The sequence below is a fragment of the Artemia franciscana genome, chromosome 20, assembly GCF_032884065.1.
Source record: "Artemia franciscana chromosome 20, ASM3288406v1, whole genome shotgun sequence".
Lineage (NCBI taxonomy): Eukaryota > Metazoa > Arthropoda > Branchiopoda > Anostraca > Artemiidae > Artemia > Artemia franciscana.
This window is the reverse complement of record NC_088882.1, coordinates 20,575,931-20,592,451: the sequence shown is the minus strand read 5'-3', so window position 1 is coordinate 20,592,451 and position 16,521 is coordinate 20,575,931. Positions and strand designations below refer to the sequence as shown.

The 16,521-nt window shown below is 36.3% G+C and overlaps 1 protein-coding gene across 2 annotated transcripts in view; it reads left to right on the top strand.

Annotated features, from left to right (window-relative positions):
- Positions 1-382: 382 nt before the first annotated feature.
- LOC136039878 (double C2-like domain-containing protein beta) overlaps positions 383-16,521 on the top strand; it is a 124,261-nt gene continuing 108,122 nt past the window's right edge. The window contains exons 1-2 of one of the 2 annotated variants that reach the window (XM_065723836.1): positions 383-513; positions 7,496-7,652. In XM_065723836.1, the coding sequence (XP_065579908.1) occupies positions 481-513; positions 7,496-7,652 (190 nt within the window). In that variant the 5' untranslated portion in view covers positions 383-480. Of the gene's footprint in view, positions 514-7,495; positions 7,653-16,521 lie in introns of those variants that run through there. The other variant, XM_065723837.1, reaches the window with a different exon arrangement.

Here is a 16,521-nt window from a genome sequence, read left to right as displayed (position 1 = left end):
GATAAAGGTTTTATCTCACCAAAGAAATTTACTTGCCGATGACATGAAACAAGAAGACTAGGAGAATTTTTCACAAAATTAGGCGGTATATTCCAAATATGAGGATCGCAATTGGGCGTTCCTAAGCGAGTTGATCCTAACTAATGAGCTATATTACTGCATTTGTTTTAACATGATCACGACGGTCTTAAACATAAGACAACAAATTTGTTCAGAAGCAATGAATAAGCCAATTCATATATTTACATAAGAAAGTCGTAAATTGGTATTCTTGAATGCGATACGTTCATAATTTTTTTTCTAAATCCTTGAAATATGTCTAACGATATGTCTAATGTGTAAAGTTATATCTTTAAAAGTCTAGTTTTTTTGTCTAACTTTCATTATTTACAGGTGGTATGTACCAAATGTGGAGTAGATACGGTTTCGTCAACAAATGTTCCTATTTGGCTATGCAAAATTTGTTCAGAACAAAGAGAGATGTGGAAAAAATATGGTGCTTGGTTTTTTAAGGTGGGGCTTCATTTAATGTTTTAAAGCTTGCTCTAAGCTATAGTATAGTGCTTGCTAGTGCATCCTTAGTTGTCCTGGTAGTTCATGGCTTAATGAGATTATTTCTTGTTAATATAACTATCTAAATTCCTCCGTATAAACTAAGTAAAGAAAGCTGTATTAAAAGAACAAGGACATTCGATGGTCTTCATGTTGCTTAAAAGTTTAATTAAAATAAATATTTTCTGTAGGCCTAATTTGGGCTTTCATTTGGATAGTAACAAAACCTGAAACTGCTTATTTAAAAATAAACTAAAAACGGTAAGCAGCTCTACTGGTCACTACTGTTGCAAAAATGCTAGTAAATGAAAGTTGGCACTAGATCAGAATATAAAAAAAAGCACGTTTTTTATATATTTGGCCTTTCTTTTGGAAAAAAAGCTGAAAACAGCTTATTTGGAAACACAATAAGGACGGTAAACAACTCTGTACTGGCTAAAGGTGTTTCAAAGATGCTGGTAATCAAAAATTCATACTAGATCAGAGTAGAAAAAAAAATGTTTTTTACGCAACGAACTTATGGGAGGTTTTCCTTTCGTTTCTGCTTCTTAAAACAAGAACATTAATGCAATTTCTGATACAGATAACAAAACTGTCTTTCACCGACTCTTTCGTCATTTCTGTACAAAGCTAAAACGGCCATCATACTATTAAAAATTCCTGTTTACGAACAATAAGTAAGAAGTGACCTTGGCTAAGAGTAACTGAAAATCGAAAAGGGGATTTCGATTATAGTACAGGCATCAAAAGAGTTTGCGTCGACAAGACTTTGTGTTAGCTTTATTAATTATCTGAGAAGGCCCAATGGTATAGATGGAAAGCTAAAATAGCGTTGTAGAGAGTCGGCGCACAAAATGACTGCTTCTTTTAACTTGTCAGTAGACAAGGGTAGAGGAATTAAACTCAGAATTAGTTATAACTGGTACATAAAACATATAAAAAAAAAATCACGTAGCAGTTACTACACCAAAACAATCTAAATTCCAATCGTGATAAAAATAGTTGAAAGATTACGTCTGTGTCATCGAAAAAAAAAAACACAAAACAGGCATATATATATATATATTTTATGCCCTGACGCACGTCCTGTTTAAAACAAGAAATTGGGTATTACAAAATCCCGTATCTCCGTGGCAATTCCGTCAGCTCATAGCTTTATGGCCAATTTATATTTTTATCTTTGTAAAAAGTAATATTTCAAAACTTCGAATTTTGTATTTTGCAAGACGCACCTCCTGGATGCCCATGTACCAAATGTACAAGTACACAAGCAAAGCGATTATAGGAGTATCGACAGAAAAGTGTACAAGCAGATAAGAGACACTACGTTGAGTAAAATGTAATACAAGCTGAAGATGCAGCAAAGGGAGGAGACTATAGGACCCTTTATAAACTAACCAATGAAATAATAGGCAAGAAACCGATTCGAAATGAACCGACTCAAAAATGAACCTGTACGAAATTCTGATGGCATTCTTATGACCAAGCGTTCGGCTATTGATGAGACATAGGCCAACCATTGTGAAAAGCTATTGAATAGACCACTGCCTGATAAGCTTTTAGACCTGCCCTCTATAGCTTTCCTCAAGCTTGGTGTCAATACAGAACCCCGAACTCGTGGCAAATTAATGACAGTCGCAAAAAATTAAGAAATGGCAAGGCACCAGGCGAAGACCGTATCACGGCGGAGTTGATAAAGGCTTTAATCAGTTCATGCATGTCTATATGGCTGTCCTTATTCCGAAAAAATTTGGATGACACAAAAAGTGCCAACAAAATAGAAGCGCAGTACCCTCATAAAACTCTTGAAAATAGGTGATAAAACACTACTTGGGAATTGGAATAGCATTTATCTCTCATCTATACCTGGTAAACTTCTTGCACCTATAATCCCCGAAAGAATACAGATTCCACTCGACAAGTATTTGAGAGAAGATCAACATGGCTTTAGACCAGGACGTTCATTTACCGATTTGATCTTCACCCTAAAGAGGTTAATATATGATAGCCGAGAGTGGCAAAGCAAATTGTACATGACGTTTAAAGACTTTGAAAAGGCCTTTGACTCGCTGCACCGTGAGACTCTATGAAAACTACTAACCTTTTATGGGATCTCTGTGAAGTTAATAGCCCTAGGAATGGCTCTATACAAAGACTCTGAATGTTGTGTTAAAGCGACAGAAGGAAGGACAAGATAGTCTGGTGTCCTTTCTGGTGTTAAACAAGGCTGTGTCTTGTCACCTTTCCTGTTTGCCCTACCCATTGACCATCTGCTCGGTAACACTGACACCAGAAGCAAACAATTAGACTTAGAACACCAAATTAATTATTTAGACTTTTCCAACGATATCACGTTCATTGAGATCTGTAAACATAGACTACGAAAATTACTAGAAGATGTACGTGACAGAGGCCGACTTATAGGACTAAGAATCAATGCTGATAAAACAAAAAGTATTTCAGTAGCGAATTCGCCTTTACACCTGAGATGTGATACCAGCACATTGAGCAGGCTCTAGATTTTAAATACCTTGGGAGCACAGTTATAAATACAGGTTCTACTAAAAATATATATCATGCCATGTTGGGCAGGCCTCCGGTACATTCAACAGACTGAAACTGGTATGGAGGTCGCAGAGTTTCTCCCTCCAATACAAACTTCGTCTGCTCTGTAGCAACGTCATACCCATCCTGTTATAAGCTTCTGAAACCATGCATCTGAATAACACATAAGAATAGAAAATTCTAGCTTTCAAGAATGCTGGAGAATATCAAACATCTATGGTCACCAAAAAATCTCTAATGAGAAGATGAGACGGATGACCGGATAACCCATAGTGACAGATGTCATTAGGACACGTCGGTGGAAATATCTGGTGTATTTACTTCGTATGGATGAATCCTGGATCCCAAAAGCGACGTTCCAGAGACAACCTGAAAGAAGAAGAAGAAGAGGCAGGCCGCGCAATACACTCAGACACACATATCAGACGGACCTGCGAAACATAAATGCTTCCCTTCAACCGACGTGGGAAGATATTCTTGCTGCGGGGAACATGAATGATGACTGGCAGCTGCTTGTAGATGCTCTGGGCACCTCTGGAGGCACGGGAGGATCTGAGGTAAGGTCTAATGAGTTTTCTAGGTAGCAAATACTATAGGTATTTTCCTTTTGTGTACAATTGGCATTTACATAGATAGATAGATAGATTTTTATTTCGAAGCAATAAATAATCAAAATAAAAAAATACATACATTATCATATACCCCACGGAAGGTTCTATGAGTGGGAATGCAGGGAAATAAAAAAAATAGCGAAAAAAGTAAATTTTTAAATAGTGCTTGTTTAAAGTACGATGCCATATGATAGTAAAAAATAGCAAATTTCGGGGTCATTTCCGGAGTGGAGTTAGTCTGGATCATAGTCGAATTCTCAGTTTAATAGATTGAAGACCTTCAGAGAATGTTGAGGGAAGTGTTGAACTAAATCAAAACGCGTTATGTATAAATGGGTTCTCAAAAGGGCGTAACTCAGCAATTACTAAGTATATTAATTGTGAACCTTTGGGAAATGATAAGGAGGATTATTAGTTGACTAAAAAAGTATTATTTGCACGCAGATCACCTCTAAAACTTCATTTATTCGTAATCTAAGTGATTTAGTCTAATTAGCATTAATTTTCAAACTTATTCTAGCACCCTGAACTTTTAAAATCTTAAAAAATTTTGGAGTCTAAAAAGTATCATTTTCAAATTATTCAAAGCATATTAGGCAAGTGTCTGTATCTTCAAAGGTATCTATTTTATGGGTTATTCCATAGTTGATTTAGAATTACCCCTCTGGTTGCGGTTGTAAGAGTCATTGCCTGGTTCAATTTAAATAAAACAACAATAAAACACTAAATAATAAAAATACAAATATTTCAGCTCCACGTCTGGGAGCCTCCCTTAACGAAAAAAATGCAAATCTTGAAAAAAAACTACCGAAAAATAGAGTTTTTTCTGAAAGATTGAGGTGAGATCAAAAATATGCAACTGGAATCAATAAAAGGCGTGAACACACGGGAATTAGGAGGGTTGGAAGATAAGTAACTTAAAAAATCAGGAGATCATGAGTGTGCCATCGTGGCTCTTCATCTGACCAGTGCTGCATACGAGTTGACACCCCTTGACAATCTTGGCAAGAGTGCTATGCACAACAAACAATACGAACACGAAGTTTCCAGTTGGCACAGAGACGTCAACCACACGGGTGAGAAGTGACGGCCCTCTGCTTCCAATCAGAACCAGAGGAGGTATACTATTGGAGCTAATAGTTCTTCTAGACGTAAATACGCGCACCTCAGTCTTACGCAATGCTATAGTACATCTGTAACGGAACAGTAGGCCTCTTTGTTACGTAATTGGGTTTGTTTTCTAAGAGATGCAGGTGTCTGTTATGTTAATACATAAAAAACCCGTGAGGGCCAAGGAAAAACCTTTAGAACCCACTAATGGAGGCCTTCAAGGCGCCGGAGCCCCTAACGAGTAATTCCAAAGGGGCCCTAGCAACCCATTCAACCCGACCCCTAGCAACCTTTTCCACCAAGGGAGGGGGCCCCTAGCAGTCAGTTACAACGGGGAAAGCCTAGTAGTCAATTCCAATGGGGGCCCTAACAACCAATTCCAACGAGGCCCTAGTAACCAATTCTAACGGAGTCCTAGTTTCCAGTTCCATCTGGCCCCTAGCACCCGGTTCCACCAGGGGCACTGGCATTCAGTCCCAAAAGGGGCCTTAGCAACCGATTCCAACGGGGTGTGCATAGCAGTCAATTCCAACTGGGGCCCTAGCAGCAATTACAATGGGGCCCCATCAACGAATTCAATTGAAGCCCTAGCATCCGATTCCTCGGGGGCCATAGCATCAAATTTTACTGTCAAGACGTTTTTTGAGACGTTTCAGGACATTGCAAGACGTTTTTAAGGCATTTTCCCTGGAGACGTTTTTCAAGAAGTCTCAAGACATTTCAAGACCTTTTTAAGACATTTTTCTTTAAGGAGTTTTTCAAGACGTTTCAAGACATTTTAAGATGTTTCAAAGAGATTTTTCTTCAAGACTTTTTCTACATTATTTATTCAGCTCTAACGTAATAGAGAATGCTTACTAGTGTTAAAGATTACGTATTCTCGCGTGACTTGTTTCTTAAGGACCCATGGGGAACCCCCGGTTGAAACTGAGGAGGACATACATGTAGGGTGTCACGTAATGACAATGCACATGTGGGTTGTTACATAAGACTTCAAGAATTTTTTTTCAGGATTTCATTTTTCTTTCAAGGCGTTTTTTTTTCGTTCAAGGATTTTTTCTTTGCGTTTCATTTTCTTTCGTGGCGTTTTCTTTCAAGGCTTTTTTTTCGGGAGTTTATTTTCTTTCAAGACTTTTTACTCAAAGAATCTTTAGATTCCAAAGACTTTTGTCCACATTAGGATTTGAAAGAGGTTTCCCTTCAACAGAATGGAGTGCTAGAAAGCTGGACCAAAATAGCCCTTCTAATATTTTTATTCGGGGAATGTTTTTTATGTAAGAAACTATTCCAAAACACAGAGAATTCTTTGTAGGGCTTTCAGGAATTGATTAAATGGATCACATGTTTTCAACTCTTTCCATATTAGAGCATACAATCATCCCAATGCTATTGATTTTTGGAAGATTAGATGCACCTTCCTGTTATATTTCCTTAATTTAAATCTTGATACTAGAAAAACCAAATTTGAAAAATGAAAACGCCAAGGAAAAAAAGAGGTACATTTTTGTATTCGGTTATTTCTAAGAAGTTTTAATGAAAATACCAGGTTTCTTTGAGCCAAGACTACGCTTATACAAGCCACCGTGAACATATGTGGCTGCCCTATCCTAGCAAGCAATTCCAACGGGGAAGGGTTATTAGAGGTAAATTCATGCCACATTAAGAGATATTTCTGAGAGGTCTTAATTAAAATGCCTTGTTTCTATTGCTCTATGAGATGCACCTGCCTGTTACATTCCATTAATTTAAATCTTGATACTAGCAAAATCACATGACACACACACACACCAATTGGTTTCTAGGGGTCTGGTTGAACTGCTCACCAGGGTTTGGCGTCTTGAACGTTACCCACTGTCGGTTCCTGAAGTTTTTTTTTGCACTGACCCTTGCCGGCTTTTTAAATTATCAAAGAAAAAACACTCTCTATTAGGTAAGGTCTAAAAGTAATCAAGCCTTATTACGTAACAGACACCTGCATATCTTAGAAAACATTCCCATTACGTAACAAGCATCTGCACTTCTTAGAAAACATTTCCTATTACGTAACAAGCACCTGCGTCTTGAAGTTTCTAAAAAAAGTGTGGGGACTGGGATTTGAAGGGACAAGGCTGCTATGAAAGCCTTGTAGAGGGTACTCCTCGGGGCTGTTAAACAAGCTAAAATAAAATTATTGAGAAACAAAAGTGTTTTTATAATTTTAATGAGCATATTTTACGAGTGACACTTTCTAGTAGAATTAGGCAGTATGCTTGATGTTGAATATTACATAGAATCAATTTTAGAAAATTGTTTTCTAAAGATATAGACTCCCGAAAATAATTAATTGAGAATTCATCCCCTTTTTTTTGCTTACGATTGATAAAGTTCAGTAGAATTTTGTAAGGTTAGTTTTCAATGAGGAGTATAAAAGTTTTAAGGTAAAAAATAAAAATACCAAATACAGGCTAATTTTTTTTGTCAAAGCAAAGCCCTTCAGAACCTGCTAAATACCTTTACTTAAACCTTTACCTTTACTTATTTAGGCATATTTACTTAAATTGGTTACAAAATTTGTTTGAGTACCAATTCTTTTAATTTGGCTATAAATTGTTTCCTGTCCATTCTAAAATAATTTCTTTGTTCGAGAGTATTGTAGAGTAAAATTGTCTTTCTTATAGAGTATGCCAAAATACACGATTCCGATAAAGAAGCAAAACAACGTCGGCAAGTACGCTCGTTATGCAAGGTCAGCCCCGTCAGTATCCTGTTTTGAGTCTTTAGATTACAACAAGACTACTACATCTACTGCATGGGCTAAGAAGATTAGCGCAAAAAGTGAGTCGCCTCATAGTTATTAAAAAAGATAAACACACCTATCAATTTTTAGGTACCGTTGTCTCCCAAGCGACATAAGAATAAGTCCTAATTGGGACAAAGAATTTTGACTCGGAGAAGGAGACGAAGCCTTTTTGAGCAAGATGAATCCCCCTCGCCCCCCCCATTTAAAACCACTGAAAACAACATCAGAATTATCGCAAAAAGTCTACAAGTGATGGAAAAGTGGCTCAGATTTAAGTGCTTCCTATTAAAAGTTGCATTTAAGACTTTTGATTTTCACGTTACATAGTGCCAACCTCTAAGATTTTGCAAAATGAAAAAAAAAAATATATAAATCGTTTCATGGAAATCATGAGTAATGGAAAGTTTTTTATAATGATCGTTGGATTCCACATAAAAAAGTCTATTATACCACCATTTTTGGTTCTTCAAGAAAAACGTTTAAATTTCTTCCTCAATCTATGTTGAAGAATTTTAAGTAAATATTATCCAAATCTGTGGCAGTAGAAAACTTTCAGGAGTTTTGGTATTATATTCCACGGTGAAGAGGCTATTTCTTGTTCGAAATAACTTATCCAATTGGTGACCAAAGCTGGTGGTACTGTAGCAACCCACGGGTAAACTGACAAGGGAGTATTTTAATCGACTCGTTCTTATAATCAACATATCTAATTCCGTTTATTAGTCCAGCGTTTTCCGTGCCTCCCTAGGGAGGCACGGACTATTCTAAGAGGAGGCATGGATATTAGCCAGATTAGATTAGGATACGGCATTAGACTTTACAGTCCGTACCGGCGGTGCTGATCTCCGTTTCTTGGCCCTTCAGCCAGGAAGTGCAATGGGCCAGGATTGACGATAAATAAAATTAAATTAGAACTATGCAGCCGAGGAAAATATCTTAACCTTTTCACGATTGACAGGATTTGAAGGCGCAGGCTGAATAGCAGCTAGGTTCCCCATCTCAAGGTAAAACTAGTGAGATTTTATTATGCTGCTGGATACTCCATTTATGGACAATCAATTATACGAAAGTTAGAGATAATCTTTGTGATCAACTAGTTATCAGATGACCACCACAAAATTCACCTTAAAAGTAGAAGAAGGAACTGATGTAGCTAAAACCCCATATTTAATTAGATATCTTCAATGCGTTGAAGAGAATTCAATGCGTTAAAGAAACCTTAAAAGTAGAAGAAGGAACTGATGTAGCTAAAACCCCATATTTAATTAGATATCTTCAATGCGTTGAAGAGAATAATATAACTGAAATGCATTATTTTACCAATTCATTCCTGAAAAGCCACATCCAGTGACATTTTTGATATAATTGGCAGTTTTTTTTTTTTTGTTTTTTTTTATATAACAAGAAAGGAAAATTGTGGAAAAAATTACTGTGGCTTGTTACAGACAGTGCAAGGTCAATGTCAGCACACAAAACTGCGTTTCTAAGGCTAATTAAAATGAAACAAGAGCTAAGACCTCATATGAAACTTGTGACGAGGCCGGATGAGCCAAGAGCCAAAAACTCATATGGCATGAGCTCAAGCAAAATTCTAAGAATCAATGGATTGACTTAAAAGGAAAATCAGAGGCTTAATGCCGGTCGGGATTTAAAATAAGAGCTTTGACACACGAGGTCCTCCTAAACATCAAAATTCATTAAAATCCGATCACCCACTCGTAAGTTAAAAATGCCTCATTTTACTAATTTTTCCTCTCCCTTCAGCCCCCCAGACGGACGAATTGGGTAAAACGACTTGATCAAGTCAATTTGTGCAGGTCCCTGACACACCTACCAATTTTCATCGTCCTAACACGTCCAGAAGCACCAAACTCGCCAAAGCACAAGACCTTCCTTACTCCCCAGAGGATACATTCCGGTTACGTCAATCACTTATCTACGGCATTTGCTTATTCTACCAACAAAGTTTCATCCCGATCCCTCCACTCTAAGCCTTATCCAAGATTTCTAGTTTCCTTCTCCAACTCCCCCCAATGTCACCAGATCTGGTTGGGATAAGCACTAGAAATCGTGCTTATTCTTCCCATCAAGTTTCATCCCGATCCCTCCAGTCTAAGCGTTTTCCATGATTTCCGGTTTCGAAGATTTCTATTTCTCCCCGCCAAACCTCCATGTCCCCGGATCCAATTCGAATTGAAAACGGAACATTGGAGACATGCAATCTTTCTATATATCAAGTTTCATTAAGATCCGATCGACCATTCCTAAGATAAAGATACCTCAATTTTCACGTTTTCCAAGACTACCGTATTCCCATCCAAATCCCCCCAATGTCACCGGATCTAGTCGGAATTTAGAATAAGAGCTCTGAAGCACAAAATCCTTCTAAATATCAAATTTCATTAAGATCTGATTACCCGTTCGTAAGTTACAAATACCTCTTTTTTCTAATTTTTCCGAATTACCCCCCCCCCCCCCTCCACGGCTCCTCCAGAGAGAGCGGATCCGGTTCGGTTATGTAAGACAAGTATCTTAGACTTGTGCTCATTCTTCGCACCCAGTTTCATCCTGATCTCTCCTGAAGCCTTTTCCGAGATTTCCGGTTCATTCCGGCCCAGCTCCCCCCAATGACGCTGGATCTGGTAGGGATTTAAAATTAGAGATCTGAGTTACAAAGTCCTTCTAAATATAAAATTTCATTAAGGTCCGATTACTCCTTCGTAAATTGAAAATACCTCATTTCTTCTAATTTTTCAGAGCTAACCTTCCCCCAACTCCCCCGTAAAGAGCGGATCCATTCCGGTTACGTCAATCACGCATCTATGACTTGTGCTTATTTTTATACCAAGTTTCTCACGATCCCTCCATTCTAAGCGTTTTCCAAGATTATAGGTTCCCCCTTCCCAACTCCCCTAAATGTCACCGGATTCGCTCGGGATCGGAAATAACAGCCCTGAGACATAATATCCTTCTAAATAACAAATTTCATTAAGATCCGATGACCCGTTAGTGAGTTGAAAGTACCTCATTTTTCTAATTTTTTTTTTAATTAACCGTCCTCCCATTCCCCCCCCCCAGACAGTCTAATCGATGAAACAACAATTTTTAATTTAATCTGGTCTTGTTCCTGATACACCTGCCAAATTTCATCGTCCTAGCTTATCTGGAAGTGCCTAAACCAGCAAAACCGGGACAGACAGACCGACCGACAGAACTTGCGATCGCTATATGTCACTTGGCTAACACCAAGTGCCATAAAAACCCGGTGTGACGCACACATACATTGACGCACAGCATTCTCCACTGAGCAGCTCTCGTATCAAAGATTATCGGTAAGGAACTTAGATATGTTTTACAGAAGCAATGAAAGCTATAAACTACATAAAAAACAGTTCAATATAAGTTATTTTTTTCACAAAGCTGAGAGATGACATGGGAGCTACTTACACCATCCTTTTGTGCTAGAATATTACCTATCTCGTGCCAAAGTGATTTAGAGGATACATAAACTGAAGTGAAAATTGCCATTTTTATTCGAGAAAATCAAAATTAGGAGGCAAATGAATTTAGGGACAGTAATTTGTTTATAAAACTGACCAGTTTGGTCGATATTTAACAAAAAATTAAGGGTGCTTATTTTCTATACTCACCACTCTTAAGTTCTTGGTTTGACAAAACTGGTTTCTTTTTATATTAATAAAAACAAACTTTCCGAAAAAGAAGTTTTTCAATGAAAAGTAAGGTCATACTAATTTAAGATCAGCAGATAGCCTACAAATACCTGTTAAAATTCAAACTAGAAAGGACAAGAAATTACTATTAAAGAATAAATGAAACCTAAAAGGAACATAAATTAAATAAACAATCATAGCAAACAAACACACAATAGGTACTAATATAAACGAATAAATAAATCCTAAAACGAGTGAAGCTTAAATTGAATATAAAACTCGAGCTTCAAACGAACGAAAATCAGAACAAACAAAGGTATAGGTTTTGCCTCCTTATCTCAGTGTAGAAGTCTAAAACCTACTGCGTCATTGGCACTTAACTAAAAATGAATTATATTACAATTTTTTTTTAGTACTTATGACATCATTGAAAATATACATTTAAGTTAGATTAGAATTGAATTTTATAAGGTATGAGCTTTCAGCAGTTAATATCAATCAGTTAAAAATATTCAGTTTAATTTTATTAGTTTTTTTCCAAGATTGTTCAAGGAAAATATAGTTTCAATACAAATAATCATTTGGATGTTGTCCCATTCCTTAGCTCTAAAAGTCCAAAGCCTACTCAGTCATAGGCGCTTCACTGAAAACGAATTACATTACAAATATTTTCTTTGCCAGTTATTACAAAATTGAAAATGAAAATAAAATTACAGCGAAATTAAATCTTGAACTGATTCTTTTTCAACAATCATTATATGTCAAATATTCAGTTTGATTTTATTTGTACTTTCCAAGACTGTGCAAGGCACATATAGTTTTCAGTAAAGCACTAACTACGTAACAAGCTTTAGACTTTTACAGTGAGGGAAGGAGCCAAAACCCTAACTCTTCTTTCTAGTGATTTTTGTTCATTTCAAGCTTGATTTGCATATTCAATTTAAGTTTCACTCGTTTTAAGATTTATTTATTCATTTATATTAGTATCTATTGGATGTTTGTTTGATATGATTGTTTATTCAATTTCTGTTCGTTAAGGGTTTTATTTATTCTTTAGAATTAATTTCTTGTAAATTATTCATTTATATTAATATTTGTTGTATGTTTGTTTACTATGATTGTTTATTTAATTTCTGTTCGTTTTGGGTTTCATATATTCTTTAATAGTAATTTCATGTCGTTTCTAGTATGAATTGAATAAAAAAAGTTTTTTTTTAACTCAAAGTAAGGAGTGAAACTTAAAACAAGCAGAAATTACTCCGTATATGAAAGGGACTGTTCCCTCCTCAACGCTCTGCTCTTTACGCTAAAGTTTGGCTCTTTCTCTCAACTCCACTTTTTAAAACAGTAAAAACTTTAGCGTAAAGAGCGAGGCGCTGAGGAGGGAATAGCCCCTTTCATATAAGGAGTAATTTCTGTTCGTTTTAAGTTTTAATGTCGCTCCTTACTTTCAGTTAAAAAAACTTGTTTTTTTATTTAATTTCTGAACGGTTTTGAATTAATGCATGTTTCAACTTTGGCTCTCCACACATGAATAATTAAAATAAAATTTGCATACTAATTTATTTTTTGGCTAAATGGATCTCTAATAGTTTTGATCGGACGACTTTGAGAAAAAAGGAGCGGGAGAATAGGCCTAGTTACCCACTAACTTTTTTGTTACTTAAAAAGGCAACTAGAACGAGTCCCTTGTTCATGTGGAAAATTTTACATTGGCAGGACCCATCAACAACTAGGGGAGCGATTGCATGAACACAAAATTTCAATAGATAAGTCCCTGAGATTGGAAAATAAAAATGACAACTTTGATTCAGCTCTGGCCCAGCATATATACGAAAATCTTGACCGTTTAGTTCTTTTTGAAGAGGCAACTTTAATATCTACCGTAAATGGCCTACCACAATCTCTTAAAGAGGCAATTGAGGTAAAAAAAAACACATAAATAGAAATTTGGCTATAAATAGAGACCCGGGAGATATTTCCTTAAGTCTAATTATGTAACAATTTAATATTAAAAGACTCGATGAATATTTTCGCCCAGTCTAATTTAAGACAACCTGTCCGCATATCTAATGAACACCGAAATTGTAGACAGGCTAAATCTGTTGCAAGGCAAAGGATACTTATTCAATCTAATTGGTAACTTCTCTTTCATTGATTTCAAGTTGGTTTTTGTTGTTTAATTCAGTGTCCTTTTTCCTCTCGTGCAGTTCACTTAAGAAGGTTAGATTTTGTTGTTGTTTCTTCTTTTTTTTTCTTTTTCCTCTTTCTTATTTTTTTGAGCACTGAGGACTACTTGGCGGAGGTCCTTGTCGAAATATTTGCTTGTTTTTCATATTTTGCTACTGGCTGATAAAATCCTCGTTTTTCACCTATTTGATTTTTCTCTTTTCATTTATTATTTCCTTTCTTTGTTTTCCTACGTCATGCATAGCCAGTATGGTCTCAGAACGTATTTACGTCAAGGTTACGGGGAGCATTTGACCGATATTGTTTTAGATTTTTTAAATTGTGTTAAAAAACACACAAATCTTGTTTGTCAATTCAATTTCTTTGAAACTTGCAAAAGAAATATAATTCTTCCTCCTTCTTTACGTTACAATTTACACTTAGGTACAGAATCTGAAGACCCATTTAGCCAAGGACTTTGTGACTCAGAGCTCTTATTTTAAATCTTGACCGGCATTAAGCCTCTTATTTTCCTTTTTAAATCAATCTATAGGTTCATAGAATTTTGTTAGAGCTCGTACCATATCATCTCTTGGCTCTTAGCTCTTCTCGCCTCGTCACAAGTGCCATATGAGCCCTTAGCTCTTGTTATTATCTGATTTTTGAACTATCTTCAACAAAATGGCAATCTCAAAATCTTTATCGGATGAGATGGGGGGAAGGCGAGAGGGGACTATTTGCCCTCTGACCTCTTTTGACTCGTAAAAAGTGAACTAGAACTTTCAATGTTCCAATCAAATGAGCCTTCTCTGAAGTTAATGCGATTATCTCTTCTATAAGAACCACATACACCTCAGGGCATAGTTTACAACGCCTGCCCCCGGACCTTGGGAAGTTGTTTGAACTTGGGGTTTTTGTTATATTATCTTTGAACTGTTTTTAACAAAATGGCTATCTGAAAATTTTTATTCGATGTATTTGAGGAAAAAAGGGCCCTTGGGGTTAGTTGCTTTCCGATCACTTATGACTCTTCAAAGGGGGACTAGAACTTCTGATTTCCAATCGAATGAGCCCCATCTGAAGTTTATATGACGACCGCGTCCATATGAAGTGCCTTATGAAAAAAAAAAAAACAAAAAACACTAAAGCATTATACCCGTAGGCAACGCTATATCGTTGCGTCTGATTTGTACTCGCTAATAATCATCTTAGCGTGAAAGAGTGTATATACTCTTAAATGTAGGTAAATTTTAATTAAATATTTTAGTTGGCATTTCGGTTTGGTTAGAAACCATTCAATATAAGGAGTTCTAGAGGGGCTGATTTCCATAGTTCTCTATTATAGTTTTCATAATTTTGTCACTGAATTATTTTATCTTCATCATACTTGGGTATATTTCATTAGAATTAGCCTTAACTCACTTCTTGAGTGTGGTGGTATAAAAGGCAATTACCAAATTAAGCAGTAAGTTGGACATTTTCCCACTTTTAAATTTAGATGGTCAAGATAAAATAAAAGCAAGCAAAATCCATTTGCCGGAACACTTGTATGCCTTGTTAATTTATTTCTTGATACATTTCGGTGATCTCAATTTTTACAAAATGCATCAAACAGTTCGTGGTAATGAACTGTAGTAAGATGCGATCCGGCTCAATAGTAACCAAAACTCTAAAAAACGGAATTTTGATACCAATAGTTACATCAAAAGTATTGCATTTTAATGCTGAATTCAAATATATAATTTTCACCAAGTTTAGTGTTACCCATCAAAGGCTACAAGCCTGAGAAAATGTGGCTTATTTTAGAAAATAGGGAGAGACATCCCCAAAAAGTCATAGAATCTTAACGAAAATCAAACCTTCAGATTCAGCGTATCAGAGAAGTTGCAAGAGAAGCGTATAAGAGTAGAAGTTTCAAGCTCCTATCTACAAAAATGTAAAAATTTTAATTTTTTTGCCAGAAGACAGATCACGGATGCGTGTTTATTTGTTGTTTTTTCCTTTTTTCCCCAGGGATAATCGCATCAACCCAGTGGTCCTAGAATGTCGGGAGAGGGCTCATTTTTGCGGAAATTAAAAGTTCTAGTGCCCTTTGTAAGTGCCCAATAAAACTGGAAGGCACCTAGGCCCCCTCCCACGCACATTTGTCCCCCAAAGTCATAAGATATAATTTGAGATATCCATTCTGTTCAGCATAGTCGAAAACGTGATAACTTTTTTCGGACGACTTAATCCCCCACAGTCCCCGGGAGAGGGGCTGCAAGTTACAAACTTTGACCATCCTTTACATACAGTAATGGTTATTATGAAGTGTACAGAGGGGGGCTTTTTCGCGCTGGAGTGGGGGTGGGTCGGGGGAGGAGATGACGTGGGAGGATCTTTCCATGGAGGAATTTATCATGAAGGAAGAGAATTTCCATGAAGGGGGCGCAGGATTTTCTAAGATTATAGAAAATAAACAATTTTGATTTTTCACCTGGAAGTAATGAGTGTTATGAAAATTTAAAACGAACATCAAACATTAAGTATATAAGGGGGTTCGTCTCCTCAATAATACCTTGCTGTTTATGCTAAAGTTTTTCTTTGTAATTTCAACCCTTTATTCTATGGCCTTTGTGATTCAGGGATCATTCTTATGGATTTGGGATAAAACTCAAGCTTTCCTGTAAAGAGCGAGGTATTGACGATGAGGCAAATCCCCTCATATACGTAAAAAAATACACAGATATAGAAGTTCGTTAAATAAGTTAATTCGTAAGGTATGTATATTCATTACTAACAAAAGCGTTCATACAAAAACAAAAAAAAATCTAGTTGCATTTTTAAGTAGCCAAAAAATTGGAGGGCAACTAGGTCTCCTCCCCCACCCCTTTTTCTTATCAATCGTCTGATCAAAACAATGAGAAAGCGATTTAGCAAATAAAAAATAAAAATCATATGCAAATTTCGTTTTAATTTTTTATCTGCGGTAAGCCAAAATCAAAACACGCATTAATTCAAAAACGTTCAGGAATTAAATAAAAAAACAAGTTTTTTTTAACTGTAAGTAAGGAGCCACGTTAAA